At 36.7% G+C, this 27,479-nt stretch overlaps 1 protein-coding gene across 1 annotated transcript in view; it reads right to left on the bottom strand.

The window, feature by feature from the left end:
* LOC103935501 (proteasome adapter and scaffold protein ECM29) overlaps positions 1-17,555 on the bottom strand; it is a 28,204-nt gene extending 10,649 nt beyond the window's left edge. The window contains 21 exon segments of the mRNA XM_048590352.1: positions 566-908; positions 1,556-1,560; positions 1,782-1,951; positions 2,040-2,190; positions 4,342-4,414; positions 4,544-4,728; positions 4,818-5,199; positions 6,657-6,775; positions 6,936-6,995; positions 8,527-8,635; positions 8,814-8,892; positions 9,007-9,094; positions 12,876-12,940; positions 13,437-13,589; positions 15,109-15,215; positions 15,318-15,400; positions 16,088-16,175; positions 16,255-16,391; positions 16,576-16,665; positions 16,745-16,912; positions 17,112-17,555. Of these exon segments, the coding sequence (XP_048446309.1) occupies positions 566-908; positions 1,556-1,560; positions 1,782-1,951; positions 2,040-2,190; positions 4,342-4,414; positions 4,544-4,728; positions 4,818-5,199; positions 6,657-6,775; positions 6,936-6,995; positions 8,527-8,635; positions 8,814-8,892; positions 9,007-9,094; positions 12,876-12,940; positions 13,437-13,589; positions 15,109-15,215; positions 15,318-15,400; positions 16,088-16,175; positions 16,255-16,391; positions 16,576-16,665; positions 16,745-16,912; positions 17,112-17,291 (2,835 nt within the window). The 5' untranslated portion in view covers positions 17,292-17,555.
* Between the last annotated feature and the right edge of the window lie 9,924 nt (positions 17,556-27,479).

Genomic DNA, 27,479 nt, shown 5'->3' with positions numbered 1-27,479 from the left:
AATCAACTCCAAGAATTAACGTGGTTCGGCTATATTTGCCTATGTACACAGGGCATCAACAACAATCTTTCACTATATCAATAATGATTACAACGAATAATCTTGTCAAGCCTCTAGGATTAAGACTTGACAAAAAACCTGGGAGAACAAGAACAAGAATGCACTCTTATCTCTTTTCTTCTCTCCCACACACTTTGCCCTCACAATACACTCTCACTCTAACTCCTTGAGTGGTATACAACTTATTGTTTTGCTCCAATTCAAAACTAGTACAATAGCCTCTTTATATAGACATAATAAAGGTCTTCTTCAATAAGGATTACTACTCCTAATTGGAATCTAGTTATGAATCCTTCTCCAATTGATAAATCACCTCCAATTGGGCAAACCACTCTAACTAGGAAAACAACTCCAATTGGGTAAACAATTCAATCCTACTAAGACTATAATTCCTAACAGACTTCGGACAACTCATCATGGGCAGGAAAAACCCAACACAAAGGACTGATAATTACAAATCAACTCAATGACTGGAAAAAGGAAATTGCTGAAACCAAATCCAAACCTGAATGTCTGGAAGCATTTTCTGGATAGCTGGGTCATGGCCACAATACATTGTAATTGATAATAACCAAACAGTTCCAGAACACCGATCTTCCTTTCTTGTACTGTATAGAAGATCGTCAAAGAGCTTTTTAGTTATTGCATCTCTAACTTTGGCATTACGTTCTTCTTTAGCTCCATTCTTTTCAATTGAGATATATTTTGACAGAGATGAGGTTACATCTCCCATAAGAAAGTTTGAAGCCATCGAAAGCGAATAATTAGCTTTGAGAATTAAATCTGCAGTCACTGGAACACCACCCCATAAAAATGATAGAGCCTCTCCAGCAGCAAAGAGGACAGTCCTCAACCTGTATGAATCCAGAGTTGCACGAATTAGAGATTTTTCTCATACCCTTCGTTAATTTTCGTCCAAAGAATATTTTAAGTCTACTATGGGATTGGAGTGTAGAATTTGGGGAGTATGGTGCTAGTAGTTATATGTAGGTTGTGGTTGGAAAGAAACCAAAGACTATTTGAAGATTGCTATGAGGTTGGAGTACAGAATTCAGAGAGCATGTTGGAGGGCAGCTGTGTGTTAATTTCAGCTAGGATATTCTGTATTTTCTTCTTTTTTTTATTTTAATTTTTTTTCTTTTTATAAGTTGAGCAGGTATTTTGTAAAGTTTTTATCTTTTTAATGAAATCGGGTGATTCTTCTAAAAAACAAAACATTTTTGGGAGTGACATTTTAGTCCATTACAAGACTTTCTTCAGAGTTTGACAGGCGTACATTTGTGAAAAGAATCTGTGTGACATGCCCAATTCTGATCACTTCAAAGAAAATACTTATCACTATGTAAACGTACAGCTTACAGAGGTATAATTTTGGAGGCTGCTTGCTTACTCTCTCTAGCTTTGACTTATGAGTGACCCATCCCCACACCGTTACCCATATTATAAAAATTAAGAGATATTCTTTAACCATAACGTATCATTGGGTGGGTTGAACTTGGCCTTAATTTGGCTAATTTAGGGTTAGGAATACAGGAATTATCCCTTCACTCCAATTATGGATTGAGACCAAAATGCCTTGACATAAACCAGACTATTGCTTTAGTCTGCAACATTTAAACAGGAAAGAAAATTGCTGATGAATATGGTTTTTCTAGTCTTTAAAAGCACTGCTGTAAATAATGAAAGGAAATTATTTTATGAGAAAATAGTTTCGTACAAACCTTGGATCGGGAAAGACTGAAAATTAAATCGAGGGCAATATTTAGACGTGAAGATGAAGTTTCCTTTACACACATATGGCCAATGGATATAACAACTTTTTGAATTGCTTTATTGTCATCGCCACTGAGTAGTTTTCTCAACTTCTCATGTAAAACCACCAGAATATCAACTGCAGTTTAATCATTCGGTTAGTAAGCATCTCAACACAAGGAGAAGAGAAAAGATAGTAAATGAAAGAGCAAAAACCATCAAATTACCTGAACTAGAATCAATAACAAGCGAAGGCAATGGGATAATCAGCCCAATGTGACCTAAGGCTTGGGTTGCTATTGAGGCCAGTGGTGCAGTCTCAGAATTAGTAACATCAACAAGGCACTTTAATGTAGTTTGAAACAGTGCATCTGGAATCTGCACAGTATGAATGTTGAACACAATGCCATGAATCAATTGCAAAAAAGAAAATGAATATTACACCATAATCAAAATAAGACATCACTAAATTGGAAATTTATATACAATATTCAAATGGAAAGACAATATCAAACTGAAATCAAACTTATAGACAATATTCAAATGGAAAGACAAACTCCAGTGACCAATAACTTTCAATTGCCAGCAAGGTCAATAAGATAAAGAATACCCAAAGCTAACTTGGCAAGTGGTCGGCAACATCTGAGACAATTTTTTTGTTTGTTTATGTTATAGGAAACAAAGAATTTCACTTTTGTATTTGGAAAGGAATAAATTTGATTGCATAAAACAATAAAATTACAAATGGGGTGGACAAGATAGCCACAACATCGAATGCACAAACATCAATGAAACATAGAAACAAAAGTTCTCCTATGCTAAAAAGATATACCCCTGAAGCTCTTTAGATATCGAGGGCCATTGGGATTTCCATAACCAAATTCTATCCCATAACCTCTCTTTTTAGCTAATAGGAAAATCTTCAAAAATCATTGTATTTCTCTCCTGCTAGACTACCCAAAATATGAACGATACTATGCATCCCCACAAAACTTTGGCCATCTTCCCCATCCTTGGGAATTTATGCTTCTCAGAAAAAAGAGAGAAACGGTCCCTGGGAATAACCCAACTTAAAACACCCCAAAACAGCTCCAATCAAAGACTCAAAACCATAGGATAATGCAAAAAAAAAAAAAATAACCATGGATTACAAGATTCCAATTTTTATTTTTTATTCAATAAAAGAACAGTCGTATTAATATCAAAGAAAATAGAAAAGAGGTTGGTCAAGAGAGCAACCAGAACACAGAAAACAAACAAAACTTAGAAACCTAAAACAAAGAAAACACAAAGCACAAATAGCGGGGAAAACACCTAAAAACCTCAAAAGATTCCAAATCTCTTGCATAGAATGCATCACTGAGGATAAGGGCAAGAATTGGGTCTCCTTTGATTCTCTGAAGGTAGATTTTCATTGAAAAAAAAAGGATTACAACCAGTGTCTTGAAAAACTAGTTTTAAGACTAACCTAGGCAGTTTTGGCGAACACCTCTGCCCAGCAGGAGTGGGCTATAGACTAGACTAAAAGCCTAGGCTATCACCTCAAGTGCCTAAGCTATCGCCTCAGGTGCCTAGGTGTTTGAACTGTTTACTAAAAAAATTAAAAAAAAAACCAAACCCCAAATGACGTCATTTTTTGGGCAGGGTTTTCATAAAATTCATGCTAATTTTATGCTTCTAACTTTGTTTCTATTAGTTTATTATGACTTTGTGATTAGAAAAATAACAATAATAGTCAAGTATTTGATTGCTTGGCATGCTTGTCTAACAATGTATGATATATATATATATATATATATATATATATATATATATTAAGTATTATAATTAATTTAGGTACCATGAGGCCATTGCCTCATGCCTTGAGGCTATCGCCTAGGAGAGGCTATCCGCAAAACACCTTGGCTTCACCTTTGCCTTTTATTAAGTATTATAATTAATTTAGGTACCATGAGGCCATTGCCTCACGCCTTGAGGCTATCGCCTAGGAGAGGCTATCCGCATAACACCTTGGCTTCACCTTTGCCTTTTAAGACATTGTTTACAACACAGGGGACAGGTTGTTCTCTAAACAACTGCTGTCTACAAAAACGAAACAGAAAAACAAAGAAAAACCAATAAACAACAAACAATATACTACAGCACCTCAATCAGAAAATAGCATGAACTGACCAATCCTGACCAGGAAACTCAAACCCATGAGGTTGTGCACAAAGAATCCATGAGAATAGCAGAAGATTCAAGATAAATCCCAATAGTAAATCGTTTATATAATTATGAACTCAACTCAAATGAGTGGAATCTGTTGTCAAACCTAGTTTTGTTTCAAAATTATAGTCTGATATGTGTACTTTGCAATTTTTCTTGTGCATTCAAACTAGGAACTATTGTGCAAAAAATCAGTACGGATGAATGGAACCCAGAATATTTATGTTCTGAGTGTGATTTTTATTAGAGAATAGGGGGTAACAGACGTTTCATATAGAAGGCAACACATTACCGGGACAATTCAAAAATATAAGTACTTACGGCTGGGGTTCGCGACATACAGTCTGCAGTTACATATCCTACTGCACATAGTGCTCCATGTTGTTCTTCAAACCTGAAAAATATTTTAAGCAACCCAAGAATGAGAGTTACATTATCATAACAAAGAAAACAGCAGAACTGAAAGGCAGATTTTATAAACTCTCACTGAGAAACGGCATAGTGCAATATATAAGCTACCAACCTTATCTTACGTCTTCCACTAACTGAGGCAATTAGTTCAGAGATAAGAGCAGAAGATTCAGCTGGATCAAGAGCAGAGGAAGCAAACCCAAGTAAACGTGCTGCAGCTTCACGGGTATCCAAGTCAACATGACTGAGTAGTTGCCTTAGCCATGAAACTTTTTGGGCATAGGTCGAGGCTATCAGCTATAAGGAACTAAGATTTGTCAGATGTGCTCTTACATTAAGGGAAAGAGGATAGTAGTAAATAACAAGAAAAGTTTTTCAGTCACAACCTCTGGCATACAAGATCCAATTGCAATTAAAGCCTTGGAAGCCCGGGCATGCAACTCGATAGACCCTTCAAAGGCCATAGCATGTTCAAGAAGTAAGCAGAGTGCCTCTACAGAAGACTGAAAATCAGTTGACCCTTTAATAGAACTGTCTTTTTCCAATTCCGAGTCAAAGCACTTCAACAGAAATTGAATCATAACTAGATATGTTTTTGAGGGAAAATGAAGCTTCTGCTCCCTCATCTCAGATGAATCTAATAAATTCGGTTGCTGCCTAAGAATATAATCTAACATGACTCCAAGTTTTGGGTAATGTAGCTCTTGCTTCTGACTCATGATTTGCCCATCATCTTTCACAAGTAAAAGGCCCTCAAGAGCTATCTCCCTACAGAGAAGGAACAAATAAGGTGCAACATGAAATTGTGCTAATTTTTAGAAACATAAACAAAGAGAAAATAGGGTACTAGTAGTACTAACCAATGTAAGGTTCAATTGTAACCATAATAATAAAACCATATATTCAGATCCCTCAAAAATGTTTACCCTGACTTCTAAACTCAATCATTTAAAACTCTGAATTGACTAACCAAATTTACAAACATATAAATTAGTACACTATAAAAAATGCAAATGCAGTTAAATAAATATAATAGGTAAGCAAATAGGGTGTCAAGAATTTTCAAGAGTTCATAAAGGTACACCTTCAATTGGGTCCTTGTTCATTTGTAAGAAACAACACTTTATTAGGGAAAAAATATGCAGATAAGATGGTAAGATGTCCAAACAACCATAACCACAAAAGAAATACAAAACCCAAGAAACACTTGGGAGAATACACCCTCTCTAGTACAGAAGCTTGTTCGAAACTGCTTTTCTAGGAAGCACTTCTAGAAGTACTTTTATTATGGATTAGATAAAAAAATTTGAAGTGCTTAGGGTTTTAAGTCTTTCTGCCAAGCATAGTTAGAAGCACTTTTGGTTGTCAGAAAGTACTGTTAGCTCGTCCAGAAGCAATCCCCAGCAGGTCCTTAAACTAAAAGCAGTCCTTAAAATGCTTAAACAAAGAAGGCCAATAATAATTTCCTTGTTCCACTCCAAGAAGGCACCACAAGGGAGCCAACAGAACATCTTGAAACAGTTAAACTTCCCTGCTAGCGCCAAATATTAAAAAAATTAAAAATAAAAATTAAAAAAACAATAAGTTGCTTCTAGGGCACACCCAGACCAACCCAAACATATCAAACAAACGAGACAAGATCTAACTTGTCTTCAGTAGGATATGATCGAAAATTCCTTAATTTGTTTTTAGGGAACCATTTCAACTTTGGAAGTGTTAGACTGGAAAGAAATTGATTGATTTTTAAGACTTGCATGCAACAAAAGTACGTCTATGGTCTTTATTATGGGCCTCAGTTTCAATACACTATAAATTTCTCTGTTCAAATATTTGGCTCCTTTGGAAATCCGCTATTTGTTAGGTTTCGTTGTGTTAAATTTTAATTTTAGTTTTTGGAGTTTAGGGGAACTTTTGTTTTCCATCTTGTGGCCATCTTTTCCCATCCTGTAATTTTATTGTTATATTCTACAAAATTCAGTTTCTTTCTCAACCAAAACACAATGAACCCCTAACCATGAAAGTACCAAATTGAACCCTTATAAATATCGACGGCTTGTTCAAAGCAAATCAGTTAGCATCTGACCATCAAATATGAAATCAAATTGTTCAACTGGAACCTTTACTCCTAATGCACCCAGGCTAGGAATTGTTGACCAAAAGAAAGAGGGAGAGGTTGCTGACGTATAAGCATCAAGCATACAAATAAAGAAAGGAGCTTATATTACCTTATATCCAATTTAGTATCAGCTGCCCCAAGCATACAAATAAATCGGCTAGGGCAATGTTGCAAGTCAAATAAAGAAGTCGCCCATCTTATCACACAGAATCGTACTTCACTTTGTTCCTGGTAAGCAGTGACCACCACTTTATCAGGCCTCCATTATGAAAAGTAATTTATGAAACATAAAATGAAGCAATACATTCAAATACCAGGAGAACAGAAGGGAAAGAAATATAAGAAAGTTATTGACACCAATATACTAAAAATTCAAAAGTTAAGACACCTCTTGAGCATTTTTTAGCAAAAGCATCTCCAGATCCTTTAGCACTGTTGATGGGGCACCCTGAAAGAAGATAATAATCGGTATAAATATTTTGAATATACAAAACTGGTAACTAGAAAATTGGAACTGTGAGAGATACTGACATAAAACTGGGAAATGAATAGATCTAGAAAAGCTTAACGTATTATATCTATATTAGAGGCAAAACAGTTCAGAAGAAAAACACAAATAGAAGAGAATTATCACTCAAATATTTGCAATATTTGAGCGACATTGATGCAAATGCGACCAAAATTAATCTAGAATATTTCCAAAATCTCAGTTTTTATGGCCCTTTTCTACTGTTTTGGACCAACATCGGCATTTCTATTAAGGATGGCAGCTACATTGGTTGTTTTCTTGAACACTCAAGCAAAAATGTGTTTGAACTTCGAACCAACACCAGGCCTTAACATTTCTGTTTGAACCAACACTAACCATGAACCATGACAAAATGAGAACATCTTTAAATTAACTAGGAAGAGGGCTGGAAATGCAAACATTACCAGAATGCACTCAAAAGTAGAATCATGCACTCCTATCTCCTTTATTACTAGGAAGGAGTACAAGATCATTTTTTGGAGTGAAATAACAACTTCCAGATATATAAATCAATGAAGTTATTTATTGTGCTCTAACATGATGACTTGCATAAATTGGTTGTTCAAAATCTTTGAGGCCAAATAAAATCTTTACAAATAAAAAGTAGGTAAATGTTTATAATCAAAGATACAACCAAATACAGAACATTGGCATTGGCGCCGGGTCTGCTGTCCACAAAATGGCGTCTCCTCCATGTCTCCTCCTCCATTTTTATTTTTTTTTTACATGTGTCATACCACTTAACTCCAGCTTAAATCTGTTAACTTTTAATAAATTGAAAAAATAAATAATAAAAAGTGAGAAAAAAAACTAGCGGATACAAAACTCCCCAATCCCCACCCACCCCCCACCCACTCAGCCCTAAAAGCCAGCCACCCATTCCTTACCCGTCACCGGCCCACAGCCAAAGCCTCCTCTCTCACTTGGCTTAAGATTCAGATCTATGAAAGATCATTGCGTTTTTTAATCAAAGTGGCCCAATGGCCCCAACCCTACTCGTTCAATGATAAAAATCATTGCTTCACGTTGTTGTACTCTAATTGACAATGGATGATACCTATGGCTTTCAATTTGACTATTTAGGAGCAGTGGGGGATGGGGTTATCTCGACGAGTTCTCGGCTGATTTGAAAATTTGGGAAAGTTGATTGAATAGTCTCCATGGATGAGATTATTCAGAGAGAGAGTCGAGGGAAGAATTTAGCAATGGCAACTAGAATCGGGGGTTGCAGCCGATGACTGTCAGGCTTGGTGGGTGGGACTTCAGTGGCAACTGGTTTCTTGGTTTTTTTTTTTTTTTTTTTTTTTTTTTTATTTAGTATTTTAATTTGTAAATCATTAAAAGTTAACAGAGTTAAGTTGGGATTAAGTGGTGACATATCAAAAAATGAAGGAGACATGGAGGGGAGACCGTTTTGGGGGACAGCAGACCCCACAGCCTGTGGCATTACCTTGTAAGCAGTGGCAAGGGAATTGGTTGCTTCTTGTATACTGAGGCGAAAATGCTGGGCCTCCACCTTCAATGCATCAAAAAGACGCACAGCCATGTCAATCTTATCTCTGCAAGGAGGGAAAATACAACCAAACATTTTTCCCCTATAAGTTTTGATATGAAGCATGCAAGAGACGTCGGAAGAACCATATGCACAAAGTTAAGGAATAAAGAAAATGGAAACAGAAGAAACAAATAGGATGGTTTTTTATCTTCTTGATAAGAATAAATAGGAAGGTACTCAACCTGAAAAGTTGAGGCATGCGCTGTGCAAGCAAGCCAATTGCTTGATAAGCAAAAGTTTTGGAGTCCCTAACAGTAGCATCTGGGTAAATTCAGTGTACTAAATCAATCAGACTGAAACTCTGCCCTTTCCATCTAATTGTAAAATGTACAAATGAACATAAGTTAAAAGGTATCCATTGCATAGAGAGCAAACCTGATTCTGAACTTGAAACAGTGTCAAGTGACTTCAGAATTCCACTCAGAATAACAGGGCCCATGAGTTTGAGTTGATCAATCGTTGACTGCATGCATAGAGGTTTTAAAACTAGAAGTTAGAAAAATATAGAATAACAGTACAAACCATGAAATAAGTTAAGTAGGAATACTATTTCCCTAAAAAAATAAATTGAGGCCAATTTCTATTCACTGATTTTTAATCAAAATAAAAAATATGCAGATCAGTCTCAAAGAAATAAGTTTAGTAGGAATACTGCTTAAGACTGAATCAAGACGACCCAACCCTCTATAGAGAGATAGGCTTTCCTACACCCAGCCGTTTCCTGACATTTCCCACTACAGGGATCCCAAAAACTCAAACAGCACAGCTTACCACCCAAAGCAAACCCCAAAAAAAAGGAACGCCACTCACATATTTCAGATCAAACACCCATAGGAAAGGAATCATAATCCTACAATGATTGATAGCCATCAAAACACAATTCCAGATGATTATCCAAAGAACTGTCACAAGGGTTGTGGTTCATTCCGGTATGCGGTACAAAAACAGGTAGGGAATCAACTAGTCACTATGGTACGGGTATGGAGGTGATAGGCATAGTCCATACAATATTTCAGTCAAAATTCGTCTGAGAATGTAACTTGGTTCGATTATTTCGGAAAATGGTGAGTTCCACACAAAGGCTAAGTTGACGGAATAGGGTAGCAGATGGCCTACGAATAGGATCACTCGACCCCAGATCGAAAATTGACGGGTTTGAGCGTAATGGGTAACACTGATCCAAAGAACAATAAAACCAGCCTTATCCCCCGAACTGAATAAATGGTGTCATCTGGGAAATTGAGGACACCAACCTACTTAAGAGTTAAGACATCAACCTCCAAGGTTAAAGAAAAGGAAAAGGGAGTTCTAACAATCTAAGCCGTGTAGACACTTTAAATCTACCCCCAGGTATACCGTTAGTGACAACAAAAAAAGTTAGCTGGCTCAATCTCCCAGAACCTTTTCTAGCTAGAACAAAGTCCATGAAACAATAACCATTATCCTCATCCTTCCAGGTCACTCTCCATGCTTTTCTAGGGAGACCACATTTAATGTCAAAGTGTTTAAAATGTCCAAGGTTCCCTCAATAACCATTATCCTAGTTTCAGTTGTCTCTCACTGTAGCTTATCCTTGATGACTGCTAGTCCACGAATCTAATTTCCTTTCTTTTATAGCTTAAACCAATAAAGTTACAAAATCAAACAAGATATCCAAATAGAAAAGCATGAACATTATCAACAAAATTATCACCCTAAACCATAAACCAATGTTTTAAAAGCAAGAGATGAAGTTTTATAGCTTACACCAATAAAAATACAAAAGTGGACAATATATCCACATAGAAAAGCATGAACATGATCAACAAAATGATCACCCTAAATTATAAACCAATGTTTTAAAAGGTGAAGGCGTGGATGAGGCGTTTCATAGATAGTGCCGCCTAGGGAAAAGCCTTGAGGCATGAGGCCGTTAAAATTTTTAATATAAAATATAATGTATAAACAATATAATACTTTGTAAAACAGAAATTCATTGTCAATCAAAAGTGCACAAGTCACAAACAAGTTTAACCAAGCAATCAAATTAATCAACAATCAAACAAATAGAGGGGAATCCAGACATTTAGTCTTATGCAAGTGCATCTTTATATGTATATGAGATTTGTGGAGTGCAAGTTCAGTGCAAACAAAGGCTCAAATGAGTTAGGGGTGAGGATTGGAGATCATGAAGTGCCAAAGGGCGACCGCTTTTGCTACCTAGGATCTATCTTGCAAAAGAATGGAGAGTTGGATGAAGACCTCAACCATAGAATACAAGTTGGATGAATGAAGTGGAAGAGTGCATCCGGCGTGTTGTGTGACCGTCGTATGCCACTGAAGCTCAAGGGAAAATTTTATAGGACGGCAATAAGGCCGACAATGCTTTATGGCATGGAATGTTGGGCAGTGAAGCATCAACACTTCACAAAATGGGTGTAGTGGAGATGAGAATGCTTCGTTAGATGTGTGGGCACACAAGAAAGGATAAGATTAGGAATGAGGATATCTGAGGTAAAGTAGGAGTAGCCAAAATTGAAGGAAAGATGAGAGAAAATCGGTTACGATGGTTTGGACATGTGAAACTAAGGCCTACTGAAGCTTCGGTTAGAAGATGTGATTACGGGATAGAGGTTTAGGGCCAAAGGGGTAGAGGAAGACCTAGAAAGACTTTGGAAGAGACTTTAAGAAAAGACTTAGAGTACTTGGATGTAACAGAAGAAGTGACATAGAACCGAGCGCAATGGCATTCTAGGATTCATATAGCCGACCCCACTTAGTGGGAATAGGCTTTGTTGTTGTTGTATTTGGATGGGATGTGTAGTCTTAAAAAAAGAAATAAGGTTAAAATAATGTTTCTTTTAAGAAAATAGTATAACGTTAAAAAAAAAAAAAAAAAAAGACGTTTTATCTTTTTTTCCTGCTGACCTGTCATGAGAATATCCATTAAAAGATACTTCTTTATCTTACAAAATAATAATAACAAAAACAAAAAATGCTTATCTATCTTGTACAATGTATTAAAAGTGTGAGGCGTCCGAGGGATAGCCCGGCCTAGGCGTGAGGCATGAGGCGTGAGCTGTGAGGCGAAACCTCACGGGACCTCAATTTTTTAATATATACACTGAGCCTACTCATATATTATATTAAAAAAAAATTATTAATCAATAATCACCCTGAGCACACACATATATTATAAATATATGTACACACATTTATATATATATATATAAAAGAGGATGAAAAACACAATGAGTACACATATAACAATGCACGCAGACAACACACACAGCCATTATATAAAAAAATAAAAATAAAAATAAAAGGTAGAGAGACGATAGTGCAAGGAAGAGGTATGAGGCAGTTAAAACCCTACCCAAAATTTGGGTTTGGGAGTTAACAACAACAACAACAGCAAAAAAAAATAAATAAATAAATAAATAAAAAGCAGCAGCCAAATAGAGACGCCAGGACGCCTGCCGCCCACTCCCTCAAAATAGAGGCGGCAACCCTCACACCCAGCCTCAGAGGCCGCCTAGGCGTGCCCTGAGGTGAGCTTTTTAAAACATTGATCTTGTATATGAGAAAAATATATATATATATATATATATATATAAAACAAAAAGTGAACAGAAAAGAAAATGAGGGGGCAACAAAGTGGTCATTTTAAACTTTGAGGAGAAAAAAATATATAAAAAAGGAAAACTCAGCCAAAAAAAAAAAAAAACTAGCAACTTCATTTTCTTCGCTGGGCAGACCGCTCTGCAACTCAAAAATTTCAGATCTGGGCCACTTTAAAAAGAAAAAAGGACACCCAGTCGAACGCCTTGGGTGTGCCCTGACGAAGCCTAGGCGAATTTTTCGCCGACTTCCACAAAACAGAGACAATTTTTCCTCCCGCCCCACCTCCAAAGCAGCCTGGGCGCGCCTTGGGGCGAATGTTTAAAACACTGCTATAAACCAATAAAATACAAAGCATAGAAGATTGTGTGATCTTCTCAAAAAAAAAATGAGAAAATAAAAATAAAAGACTTAGGCTTGTGATCTGCACATAAAGAGAAAAGACAATTGACAGAAAATTATGTACTGCAACCATAAAGTTAATATGCCTAACCCTTAAAGTGGGCCAACTCCTGAAAAGCACATCATATTGCAAGTTTTAATCAATGCCTTCTTCAAAATGTCCAGAAAAAGTTTTGCAAGTGAAACAGAAATCCAAAAAAAAAAAAAAAAAAAAAAAAAAAAAAAATTCCCGATGTCCTTACATGTTTAAATACCCAGACAGTGAATTCCATTCCCAACTGCTTCAACCTCGAGGTGGTATCACTTCCTATCAATTACCCAAACACAACACATCAATATAAATAATCTGTATCAGAGCATTATATTACACACTCAACACCAACATAATATAAAATGGAAATAATGTTTCTGTTGGAAAGGGGTAAAGCCAATTGGAGAGATGTTACACATAAACATTAGAGGATTATAATTTATATTAGTGTGATGGTTCTGATGTAGAAAGAGTACACTGGTCATGTGACTTTTTTAAATATACAATCTTGCTACATTTAAATTCCTTTGTCAAGAACCAACGCTACCATAATATATGACTACATTTTCTTGAAATTTGAGCAAAAGCATCCACTCCAGATATGCATAGAATAGATTTGACTCTCAAAAGAACAATTTAATTTATAACATTTAGACCATGCTCAAACACTCATTAACACCAAAAAAGTTTATAGCCAACATTTAGGCATCAAAATTTTGGTCAAGTAGTAGGAATTGATTTGTAACTAACTTTAAGAAGATAATCTGCATACCATATATGCAACCAAAAATGCACTGTAAAGTTGCAGGGAAACTGTTGGCTGCTGTAATAGACCGGCAGAAAATAGATATAAGTTTTGCTTTCAAAGCAGGATTTGCTGGAGTGATTCTAGATTCAGGAGCAACACTTTGAGATCCAGCAGTACCTGCATAAACTGGATCTTATGTACAGAAGATGGATTGAAACTAAAACAAACTTAATTCATGTCAATAAAACAAAAGAGTCCAAAACCCTTGGAAATGGACCAAACAAAAGAGTTCAAGTTCTGCAACTGGATAAGCAAGCAGCACAATGCAGCTATAATCTGACCACAAATATGTCAATTCATATTTAGACCACAGATTATAGGCTTTATATGATATACTATGAAAAGTGATTCCATCTGGCATAAAGTGATTAGAAGCAAGTATGGTCTCAGTGGCAATGGTTGGGATTCCAAGATAGTTCGGTTTGGAAAAAGTAGAAGTCCTTGGAAGGATATTTCCCAAGGGTACAGTTCTTTTCTGGAGTGCTGCAGTTTTGTTCTTAGTAAAGGAGATCAAATTAGATTTTGGGAAGACATTTGGCTGGGCCAAAGATCTTTACAAAGTCTCATTTCCTAGGTTGTTCAACTTATCCAGGTTTCATAACAAGAGTATTTCTAGTGTGGCTAGTTCGCCGAACATTCTTTGAATTGGGAATTTGCGTTTCGAAGGAATTTGCATGATGTGGAATTGGACGAGTTGCCATCTTTCCGGACAAGTTTGGATCAGGCTCGCATTCACCCCTCAAGAGTTGATGCAAGAAATTGGATATTTGATTCTTCAGGATTCTCTGTTAAATCTTATTGCGATTTCCTCCTCAAAAACTGTGCAGAGGGTTTTTCAGGCTTGTGGCCTGGTTTGGAAATCTAAAGTTCCTAATAAAGTGAAGGTTTTGGTTAGTGGCTCATGGGAAAATTAACACTTGTGACATGCTCCAAAAACAGAGACCTAGTTCATGTCTACAACCTGATTGGTGCATTTTATGCAAGAAAAGTTCAGAGTGCAGATTATCTGTTTCTTCACTTTCCGGTGGCTTTAAATCTCTGGTTGAAGTTGTTTAGGGAGTTCGGTATGAGTTGAGTTTTACCCAGGTATTGTTATTCTCTTATGGTAGAGGAACATAAATTATCAGGAAAAGGGAAGAAAATGAAGGTCTTATGGGGATGTATAGTTTCAGCTATCTTTTGGGTCATTTGGATGGTAAGAAACAAGCTGATTTTTTAGGACAACGAAGTCAGTATATCCTTGTGGGATAAAGTTCGGTTATGGTCATCTCTGTGGGCATCGGTTACTACAGAATTTAGATAATTGTCTTTTTCAGAATTTGGTGTAACTGGAATGCTGCTATTAGTTAGTTTTGTGTTGTTTTATAGTTTCTAAATGTCAGGGTGATGGTGCTATTTGTCCTGTTTTGTTTGTGCCCTTGCAGACTTCTTGTCCACTCTTGTATTTTTATTGTTTCTTTGCAATAAAAAATTGTTTCTTCTTCAAAGATGAGTTCACAGTTATCTCCCCAGAAAGCTATTACACAAATACAAATACAATAGAACAATATACGAACAAGTTAAAATCTACATCTGAATTTAAAATTACTAACTCAGCCAACCAATTAAAATGAACAAAAGAATTCAGAATTTGTACCGTTAAATAACAAAAAAAGTTTGTTTATCAGGTCTGAATCGTCTAAGTTAGCACCAGCAGCCTTCTTCTTTAGAAGCTTCTCCCCTCTCTTAACAACAGGCTCTTGACTAGAATTACACAATTATTAACATATGAATCCACATATCAAATAAGAAAATCAAATAAGTTGAGACTGAAATTTTAGTTATAGTGGAGAAATCAAAATGTACCAATCTACAGAGGAAGCCACATATAGCGGATAAACGAGCTCAGGGGCCAGCTCTATAGCGTCAATAACATTCAAGATCCCCAACTGCTTGCAGAAAATCAAAGGGAATATTGGAGTTTATTGATAAATATATATTTACTGATAGTAGTAAAAAACCATGCACACAGACACATGGATAAACATACATGCATTAATTGTGATAAACAGTTTTAGTTTAAATTACCCTATGTTTGGGAGGGGAGAGAGGTGGAGGATGGAAAACAAATAAGGGTGATGGCAGGACAAGAATAATTCATATATTTTTGAAGTATGACGAAGGATATACAAGACAAAATGGGAGGGGGTAACCTTCCCCGTCATCCCAAAAAATTAAAAAAAAAAAAAAATTAATCCTTTCAGAAATGGAAGGAACAAAAAGGTTTTGACACTTAAGTTTTCCATCATAGTCATTTAAGGATTGCAAATGGAGCAAAATATGTGTAATGAAAGAAAAAGAATATAGGAAATAAATCAAACATGTTACCCAAATACTTTTGTCCTCCTACTTCAAGTAAAGGGAAAACACTTTATTAAATCATCCCTTCCCCCTCCAAACAAACAATAGGAAATAAGAACAAAACCTATTATATTTCCTCTCCCCACAACCCGAACACCAGCAGAATTATACCCTTAGTAAAAGGCCATCATAAAAAGTAACATATCACTACCTATAGGAAAAAACATGTACAATATATTATACACAGAAGAACTTCCAACTTGTACCAAATTTACCTTTCTTGTTAGAAGTATATCATTTTTCAATGGTTGTTTCCCTGTCACACGGTTGGTTTGAGCAATCGAAAGTCCAGGTGGGCATTCTCTGTTGTGAAGCATGAGTACTTTAGTATGTATGACTAAAGAAACTTTCGAACATTTTATACTAAAACCCACTTCCAGACCTTTGAGATGACTGTTGATACAACATTGTATGAAGGCAAAATTCAAGAAACACGTTCCTGTCCTGGGAATCACTTATCATTCTATACTTTGCAGCAACTTCATCGTTAATTCCTTTTGAGTGACATTCACCAATGACCTGTAATCAAGTCAGAATACTAAGTTCTTATTCTGTGCTATACTCTTTTATGATCCTCAAATGAACTGGATACCATATTTTAGTACAAAATCATAGTTCAATAAGCTCAAAGCATATCCATTTTTACTATACAAAATGTACACCTTTTTCTGGCCATACCCACTCTAATAAGACTGCCGGTTACCTTAGTAGCGAGTCTGAGTATAATTTCTTGGTGCTGAAGAGGAAGCCTGGAAACGCCCGACAGAAGTATAGCTGACAAATCTTCCTTTTGCTGTAAAAGAAGATACAATGTTGTACGATCATATGCTGTACATACAAAGATATGAGAGGAAGAAGGAACATGGAGATACCTTTGTATCTGCACGGTCCATTGCCATCTCGATATACAGAATGCAGAAATTCCTGACCATTGAAGCAGCATTAGCTTCCGAATATATATTCCATAACTCCAACAAGGGTAAACCAATCTCAGGTTGGTGCTTCACCCTCTTGTTTACGTGACTCAATATCTCAAGAACCTGCCCCCAAACAACAAAATCCAATTCCAGATTAAAATTTCCATAGATTTAAAACCCAATTACCAAATTCAGTTAAACATACAAGTAAACCAATATTTGTGGCAACTATTGTTCAGAAATTGAAGACCACCATCGAGAGGAAAAAGTAGCAAAGCGAATGGAGAGAGAGAGAGAGAGAGAGAGAGAGTTTGACTCTGACCTTGTTGCGGACGGCGGAGGATTGAGAAGAAAGTGAAGAAATCGTATAGGGGAGAAGCTTGGAGAGTAAGGGTTGGAGGTTGGAGTCATCGCAGAGAGCTAGCCGAGTTAGCAACCGGTCCAGCATCTCTACTTTCTCTTCATCCGACTTCGTCGCAGACGCCGATGATGCTTCCGCCATTTCTTTCACAGCACGAAATGTGTAGAAGCAATTGGGAACAACCTTGGACCTCCTCCTTCGCCTTCGGTTGTGATTTACCTTTTATATTACAATTTAGGCCTACAAGTTTTATACACCTTTTGTAAATCTAGTTTAAGCCAATTTTAAGAAAAATTTTAGTCAACACTGTTTGGATTGATTTGCTCAAAATAAAATTACTGTTTGGATTCAGAAATTCTTGAAACTGCATGATTCAAAATTTCTTCGACTGAGAATTTCACAGAAATTAGGAAATGACGGAAATTACAAGTTTCATTTTTTTTTTTTTTTTTTATCAACTAAAGGTAGAAACTTTTATTAAACGAACAACACAAACTTACAAATCACTAGCCAAAGACAAAATATATACAAGCAAAAGTAGATCAAACAAAATGACAGAAGAAGCCCAAACAAAAGTTGAGCCCAAGACATGCTGGAAAAAACAAAACCATGAAGCCTGTGAAAGTCCACATGCAACGCTGCTAAAAGCAGAGAAAGAGAAAAGGTGATGGTGTGGATAACACCAAACCGGTGAGACCACCAAAATTCGATACACCTAATCGATTGATCTCAACGAATCGCGATGAAAAGGGGCTATAGGTCAAATTGGAAATGACCTAGAAAAAGGTATGCCAAAGGATTGTTGAGAACAAACTAGAATAGGTTTGAGAGGAAAGGGAAAACACAACAAAGAAATACAAAATAAAAAACATAGCATAAAAAGAAGAAAATGCCATCGACCCCAGCCAGAGTTAGGGTCGGCAACAACGAAAATTGTAACTACTCACACAAGATGGTGAGAAGGGCTCTCAAGTAGAGAGAATTGCTCTCAGTGGAGAGAGTTATTATTGACTTTGGTTGCTTTTACAAATTGTATTGTTCGAATAACTTGTAGAATTTGTGTTTTTCAAAATAATAGATTTTTTTTTTAAGTCAAAGTGCAAAGTAGAACACCGAAACAAAATTTGCTATCATTTAAACTACTAATTTCTATATACGGTACATGTGGGACAGGGCAGGTCAACGCGGTTTGGGGCGGGTTGGCAAAATTGGCGAGACGGGACGGCTCCAAAAAATTGAGACAACAGGGCATGGCCTTAACTATAGGAGAATTTATTATTGTGTCTCAAGTTCATCCAGTGTTGTGATTGTTGGTAACTAGTTGTTATGCTTGGGCTATATTGAGAATGCGAATTAGCAGACTGTAAACCCAAATTCCTACTAGTTGAAACCTACATTATTTCTTTTTCATTTTTCCTCTTTTGAAATTCAAGCTCATTGTGAAATGACCTCTTTTGGCTTATAACCCTTACTTCCAACTCCAGACCCAAGGGCCTCCTTTTCCTTTTCGTTTCACTGGAAAGTTTAAGCTATATTCTCATTATCCGCTCTTGTCCATTGTTCCTCGCTACCGAAGTTTGTCGCCGTCCAAAAAACCTCATCATCGTGGTAAGTTGTTTTTCCTTTGGGTGTTTGTTTTTTGTCTTGTTTATGGCTGAAATTGAATTTATTTTTTACTTATTTTGCTGCTATTTTTCATTTTATTTTATTTTGGTTTTGTTTGGTTTCTTAAATTTGTTTGTATTTCCTTTTGCAATTTGTCCATTTGGCTATTGATATGCATAGATTTTTTTAATTTTATTTATTTTTTAAGCTCATGAGGACGAATAAAAGAAAGAAAGCGCGTAAGAAAGTTCATGAGAAAGTAGCGGTGAAGCAAAAAGAAAAGAAGGACTCATCGTAAAATTAACAAAAAAAAAAATGACCAGTGGACCCGTAGGACTATTAGGGAGCTATGAATGAAGGAATAAGAAAGCTCAGGCTTGCTCTCAGAAAAATGACAACACTAGAGTAAAGAACGTAGGTAGCCACTCCCTTCTTAGGGAACCGTATGTGAGACTTCTGCATCATATAGCTCTGTCCCCAACCCGTTTTAAACGAGTCGGGTTAAGTCGGCTCAGTTTTTTTTTAAATTAGAATCCACCATGTCCCGCCCAATTTCATTTTTAAACAAGTTTGGTCCAATCTACCCAAATTTAGGGCCGGCCCGGACCGTGCCCACTCCTACTTTACACATCCTAAAAATTGGCTTCCATTTGCAATATGTTTTTGCTTGTACAGATGGCAACATTACTTATTTGAAATTTGTTAAGGTGTTGATGTGTTACAATGCATAATTTCCCGTCGACTGTTTGATGGATTTGGTTGTTTGTTTTTTCCCCAGAGAAATTGCTTGTCATTTTTTATCAACCAAGCATGTGCTTTTATTTGTTCTTTTTCGCTGAGATTTGGTATCGCATTTACTTCATCATATACCTCTGTAGTCAAGCTTCTTTGTGTCTGCACGAATATAGTATTGAAAGGATGAAGCCATCTTAGCAAGTGATTTGCAATGACATCTTAAGGGGTTGCTAGTTTTCTTTTTACATGAGGCACATCAACAGAACATGCTGACTTTTTCTTGTTTAGAGTCTTGACCGTTAGCTAATTAAGTGAAACCTCATTAATAATCAATATCTTTTAAACCTTATGTATCACCAACCAAATCAATATGATTAGGTTTATTAAGCGATGAGTCATAATCTCAACGACTATTATACCTGATTTAGCACCCTCAACTGTGGCTCTATTTTTGCCACACAAATCCACTATATCGTCCTAATTTGGAATGACCTTCCAACAAAAACTTTTAGCACCACTATGGGACTACCAATAAAAAATGAAAATTAACAACCAAATCATAAGTATAAGAAAAATTAAAAGGACATCACACGCACACAAAATAAATAAAAAATGAATTTATGATATTTTCACACTCTTGCCAAACATGGTCTTCACTTATCATCTTTTTGTTTGCATCCCAACTAAATCCACTTTGACTTAGCATACCCCTCACTACTACATAAATTTTTTTCCAAGACTTCACATAGTTTTGAACTCTGGTCCACACCTTTGCTTTGTGCTGCATAGAAACAAGGTGTACGACTCCTGGCGTCGAGGCATTCTTGTACATGTTAACCCAACTTAGAACGACACGAAAATGACAGGTTTCGTGTCAACACGTTAACTAATCAAATCGTTACCTGACTACACATTAAGAACTCGTTAATAACATGTTCTTAACAGGTTTACCCACTGGTGACCCATTTCAACTCGATAAGAAAAAGTTATTTTGATAATTTTAAACTACTAAAGAAACTTACTACAATAGCCATAGTAAAAAAATATCAAAGCACATTAAAAAATTCATAATACTTCAATTTTACAAGTGTAAAACAAAAAAATAATATATATATATATATATGGTGCAAACGCTCGTGATTGCATCCTGACACACCCCGACCCGTATGTCCATTAGGACTCTGAATCGAGCTGTGCTGGTAAACACCTGGAAGGTGACGAAGCCCTAAAGTGAAGTGATGTGGAAAATGTGAATAAATTTAAACCTAAAAGTGCCTAAGTATAAGAGTGCACTGGTGAGTGGGAATGAACCCATTTCACCTGTGACGTCAGAGCATAAGTAAAGTACAGTAGAGTGGATAAGGATTATACCCTCAGAGGTAGCCACCTATACTGAGATTCATCAAGAATCCTCGTCGATACAAACGTTCAGCAGCTAAAACTTGGATGGGCGAAAAACAAGGGTGAGTGGGCTTGAAAATAAAGTTTTAATAAAAACCTTTTGAAAACGTTATAACCTCTTGCTGTAAAACCTGTATAGTTTCCAAAAAATAATACTGCGTAGGTATGAAACCACAAGAGCAGTGAAAACTGAAGTATGCCATGTCAGAACATTTCAGCACTAAAAGTTGTAAACCAGATGTGAAACCAATATAAAATAGTATGCCAATCGGAGTCACCTAACGTGACTTGTACGACTGGAATTATAGCTCATCAATCTAGGCTAGTACACGACTCAAAGTCACTTAGGGTGACCTGTACAACAGGTTGGGTAAAAATATGTACGAACAAGTGCTACGATCACGTGAAGGCTGTGTGATAAATCGCAGGTCACCTACGAATCCGAACCACATATTGTGGTCTGTACAACAGGTTGGTACCAGATTTGGATCCAAGGTGAGCGTATGGTGTGGAAGGTGAACAATCACGTGAAGGTTAGCCTTAGCCCCGGACGGGAGTACTAATACCGGGGTGCATCCATGATAAGCTCTAAATAAATGTGTGCATAGCAATGCAATACAACCCATTCAATCACATAATACTCACCTAAAACTTACCTGAATCTCTGCAACATCACACAATACAATTCACAAGTGTAACAATGCCATATTTAAAATGTAACTTATTTACGACATGGCAAGCAAAGCATAATTCCATATAAAAACATTTCTGGAAAACAAATGCCCCTCACCTGGAGTCCGCGCTACAACTCCCTAGCACGAATATCAAGGCACCACGAACAATCGTCGCCTAGAACAATTATCAAATCACGTCTCAAAATTCTTATCGATAGAACACATAGCTTACATAAAATATATCCCCCAAGGACGTTCTAAAATGATTGGTAACCTATTGACCAAAAGTCAACCGTCGGTCAAAGGTCGACAGTAGGGTCCACAACCCTACGTAACTCGATCCGGAAAATCTGCTCCTCAGATTTCCGATTCGTAATTTCCAGAGATCCACATAATGCTTCTAGAACAACATCCTAAAGTTTTGGAACGATCTGATGGTCAGATCTCCACCAATTGGTAAAATTAAGTGGCGGCCGAAGTTTTATTTTACAAACTTACAAATCCAATTCGGAAAGATCCGTAAATCAGATTCACGATCCGTTAGTTCCTAATTTCCTTAAATATTATGTACTATAATGTATTAAGGTTTGGTGACGATCCAACGATCGGATCATCGATTCATATAGGGGTCAAGTGGTGGTCTTTATCACAACTATGTTCAAACGATGAGATTTCATCAATCGGACTTCACATATGGAATTGGGGTATCAAATTTAGCCTAGGAAGGTCAAGTGGGGTCTCTGCCCATGCGCCGCTGCAAATTCAACTATTTCTAAAAATTCTCAAACTTAACAGAAATGAAGATCTCAGTAATTAGAACAAGTTTTATACTTGTGGCCAAGTCTAATTTGGCTGGGACAAGCCTCAAATCGCCATGAACTCGCCGGAACCCTAGAATTTGAGTGTTCTTGATTCGTCCTCAAATAAACTCTGACGCTCCAACCACTGATTGGGCATTGTTCCTAACCTCTTGAGGAGTGTTTTAGTGGTGGTAATTTAAGGAAAACATTTCGGAATTGGTGGATTTCGGACAAGTCTTCCGTTGCACCCACGGGGTATTCTTCGTGCAATCTTCACCATTTCATGTCAATTTTGGCTAAAATTAGATGTTGGGATATGGTGATGAGATTTGGTGGTGGTGAATGGGTGAAAATCATCGAAAAATTGGTCAAAATCGCCGGAAATTGCTTCGAACCCAGTGGCACTGCCGGTCGAGTACGTGGGTATATGGGTGAAGGGGATAAAGGTCTGGGTTGGGTGCCACTCACCTCTCTCCTTTCCCCTCATTTCCTTCTATTTCTATTAGGAAGCTGTCACATCTCGACCCAGGCCCCCATCACATCCCAGGCTCGACCCCACCGTAGCACGATAGTCTGCTTTGAGCCCTGACCACGCCCTCACGGTTTTGTTTCTGGGAACTCACACGAGAACTTTCCATGATGGGTCCCAGGGGATGTGACAGCAGCTTCTTCCTGTCTCCTCATCCGATTCACCACCAACCCCTCCTGAAACTCTTATCCTTATTTCTTCTCTTCTGTCCAACACTCTCATTCCCTTCATCTTGTTTCCATCCAAGCCACACATGTTGCTCCCTAAAACAAGTCACAAAAAAATATCTATTAATTATGAAATTCATCAATTTGTCTTCGGTATTTGATGTTTCGTTAAATTTTAATTGCAGCTCTGATTTCAATTCCGATTGCACCTTCGCGTTTGTATAGTCGAGTACTTCAGGAATACACCAAAAGAATATTTTGTACGTCTCATTATACGTTGGTCAACGAAAGTCAATACCCTCGCCTCTAAGGGAATTTTCGTAAAATCATGCTTTTAAAATTTATAAAAACCAAAAATTAGGGACGGGTTGTCACACATCTTCTATTCTTTGATGGTGGGTACATAGTCATTTCGATTTGTAAAACCCTACAAACCCTCGTGCAAAGTGTTTTTAGGGGAGTTCAAAATAATAAAAGTTCATATTAATTAATGTAAAAAGTGAAAAATGTGAAAGAAAATATTATAAACACTCGTGATTGCATCCTTTACACTTAGACGATCGTTACATCATCTGTTGGATTTTTAAAACCCTCCAAACCATCATGAATAGTGTTAATTGTTTGAGTACAAAATTAATAAAAATTCATATAACTAATGTAAAAGAAAATATACAATCACTCATAATGACAAGTTTTACAACTTTTGTGAAATGGTCAACTCCAAAATTTGATATCATAATCCATAACTTTATATTTAACTGTCAATTGTCGTTTACGCTTTATTTTTTTACCGGATTTTATTTTTTTGAAAACCTAACCTTTTAGCAGTTGCAAAAAAATGAATAATTCAAATCATTGATATCATATTCCGATGTTTACTGTTAACTGAAATATAAGTTGTCTTATATAGTTTCTAGAGACTTTATACACTTTGAACAGTATTTTCACTAACCGTAAAAATTTGAATGTAATATCAACAATCTGACCCATTCATCATTCTGCATCCGCTAAAAGATCATGTTTTCAAAAAAGAAAATTTGAAAAAATGAAATTTGATGAGAAGAATGGAGTGTAAACGTAAACAACAATCAACAATTAAATTGAAATCTATATTTATGGGATTATGGTGGCGTATTTTGGAGTTGGTCTCTTTACAAAAGTTATAAAGCTTGTCATTGATAGGAGCATATTTATGCGCCTTAGTTAGCTAGTTCTTATGCATTTTTGTTATGTTTTCTTCGTTAAAGTAGTATTTTAAGCTACTTTCATGTGTTTTCAGGTTTAAAGGACATATTACATAAAATGATGCAATTTGGAGCTTTTGGAGCAAAACTGAGCTGGAATGTGGTGTATGCAAATAGAGCACGAGGAATGGACGTCCAAAACAATGCATCACACAATCTTCCTCCTAAGCCGTGCATCCCACCATTCATTCCATTATTTTTCAGTCACCATCTACCATTTTCTTTATTCCCCATTCATTCTTAAAACTGGTGGATCTTTCTCTCCAATTATTTATTCACAAACCGTAGCCCTACATACATATATTCCTCTGATTCATTCATACATTTACCACCACCATAACCTAATTCACAAAGTGCCGTAGCCACCATAAGCTAATATCCCATTTTCCATTCAAAATGTACATTCCACTAACCCCATTAATTCCACCACCATAACCTAATTTAAATCCCAAAACCCGTGCAAACCATTTCCCATTTAAACTACATCCACTTTAAACCTTCCACCCATTATCACCTAACCACCACTTCCCATTATCCTATACCAATCCGTGCATTACCTCCACCATGCCTTTTTTCTAATCTAATATCCCCCCACCATTCCACCTACACCACTATATCCCATTCACAAACCGTCCACTTCCCATTTTTAAATCCACCACTTCCCATTTTCCTTCCATATTGCCGTGCCATATCCCACTAATTATCCATTAAACCATTATTCTTTGCAGCACATTCAACCTATTATTTCATCCGTAGCACCATCACCCACCACTCTAATTATTATACCCACCATCCCACCATCCGCACTAGCCCATTATTCCATTTATAATCATCCACTTCCCATTATCCCATATATTTACCCTAAACCGTGCATTTCAAGAGGCTAGACTAATAAACCATATTCCCCCCATCATCCGTGCATAAACCATTCCCGTAGCCTTACCATCCAAGGACGCTGCCATTCTAACCATATTCCATAATTCTGATCTTCCACATATTTTCACAATAAGCCGTGTATTATCTCCCAATTTTCTCCCATATCCGCAGCCTACCATCCATTCTCCTTCCATTCCACACCTCTACACACCTCCACACACCCTTGCCGCACCACCTTATCACCATAGATCCATCCCTAAACCCGCAAATCATCCCACCACCTTGTGCACCACCAACCTCCCTAAAATCCGTCCCCAACCCAAAACAACATCCAAATCATCCATTTAACCAATCTGCCACAGAAGGAGAAGAGGAAAGAGGAGCTTCGACGCGCACCAATTCACGTGGATTCGTTGGGCGTTCTAGGTGTAATCAATCCTTTGTGCTTTATGTTTAAATTCATTTGTAATTCTCTTTTTGTGAACATGAGAGGCTAAATCCCCCTAGTTAGCTAGGGGGTGATTCGAAACCATGGTTATACTTGCAATATGAATTGATTATATTTGGTTGGAATTTCATAAGTTGTGGATTCAATTTGTTTAACTGCTTGATCGATAACTTATTTATGTATGTTGATTGAGAGTGCACGCTTAATTTTCATGCATGAATATGATGCTAGAATATAAGTGAATTTCACCTAATAGTTATGAACTTATATTCACAAGTAGTGGAGGTTGCTTATAAACAATTGCGTTAATTGAATTCCTGGCAAGAGTATCATGCTTTTCATAGTTACAAATGCTTTGTCGATGCTTATAATTTCCAAAGAACGTAATGATTCTAACTTGTATCTTTATCATGCTGTTCATATAGAGAACTTGTTAGGAATAATTTGTTTGCGATGCATATTCATCCAATTCAATGATTCTAGGGAAATTTGAAGGTTAATTTAAGCGGACCTAATTAACTTGGAGTGTCGAGTTTCATAATTTATCGAAAGACCAACTGAGAATCAATTTTGTATGCAAGTATAACATGTGTGGAGATGAACCCCTTGGCTATTCCATCATCCATATTTTCATCTCATTCATATTTACGTTTTGCCTTTAATTACAATTTTTCCATTTAATTTAATATTGTCCAAACACAATCCCCCCTTTACTTTATTGTCAAATTAGTTAGAAATCAATTTAGTTTAGTGCTTTATATTGTTTTTACGTTTTTGAGTCAAAAATCCAAGTGATTAACAATCCCTCCTAATCCCCGGTTAAGAACGATCCCTACTTATACTTATACTACAATTGTCAAAAAGAGGGTTTAATTTGTGCGCGTATAAATCTCGCATCAAATTTTGGCGCCGTTGCCGGGGATTAGCAACTTTGTTAATCCCTTGGTTCTTTTATTTTGGTTTAGTTTGTTTTCGTTTTAGTTTCTAACTTAGTTTTATTTTCTTTGTTTGATGTTACTTTTGATATTTGCTTTAGTTCTTTTTCTTTGATTTTAGGTGCTTGAGAAGTAAGACATGGATTTTGCTAGCATTCAAGCTCAATTGGCAAATCTTACTTCTCAATTGTCGCAGATTGCTGAAAGGACCACAATACAAAATGTCCCTACATTTAGTGCGTCTTATAGGCAAGGATACCAAGCCAATCAATATCCACAAAGCGATTGGAGTGATCATTCAAACTCTATGTGGTGGGAAGCTCAACAAGTTCAACATGAAGCATATTGGCAGCCATATGAGGAGTTCTGTTTAAGACCTATGCAGCCGCCACAACCTTATATGCAATATGCTCAATCAAACTCAGGTTCGTCAATAGATTATAATCAAATTCTTAATGAATTAAACTCTTTGGTGCAGGGTTCACAAAATCAAGCTAAGGAGACTCACCAAGAAACATATTGGCAACCATATGAGGATTCATATGCACCACCACAGCCTTCCCCTCAATCTTCACATCCAAATTCAGGTATATCAAATTATTATAAGGAAGTTATTCAACAACTGAATTCTGTGGAGCAGGGCAGGGAAGCTCAACCATTTCAACAAGACGCATTTTGGCGACCAATTGAGGATTTCTATCAAGCAAAAAAGTTGGCTGAGTGGAACAGTCAATTTAGGCAGAATGCAGAATGCATGGAACAAATTCAAGAACAAATGGTTGAAGATGAGCCCATGGATGAATTGCTACTGCTCGAAGAGGAGGAGGATGCACAAGGCACGGCAAGGGAAGAACAACCCTTGCCGCAACCTCCCAATATTCCTACACCACCCCATTCAAGTAAGGTTGTTCCAAA

The sequence above is a fragment of a genome, unplaced genomic scaffold (genome assembly GCF_019419815.1).
Source record: "Pyrus x bretschneideri cultivar Hongxiangsu unplaced genomic scaffold, Pyrus_bretschneideri_v1 Contig31, whole genome shotgun sequence".
Classification (NCBI taxonomy): domain Eukaryota; kingdom Viridiplantae; phylum Streptophyta; class Magnoliopsida; order Rosales; family Rosaceae; genus Pyrus; species Pyrus x bretschneideri.
The sequence above is the reverse complement of the archived record's forward strand: the minus strand, read 5'-3'. Positions and strand labels throughout refer to the sequence as shown.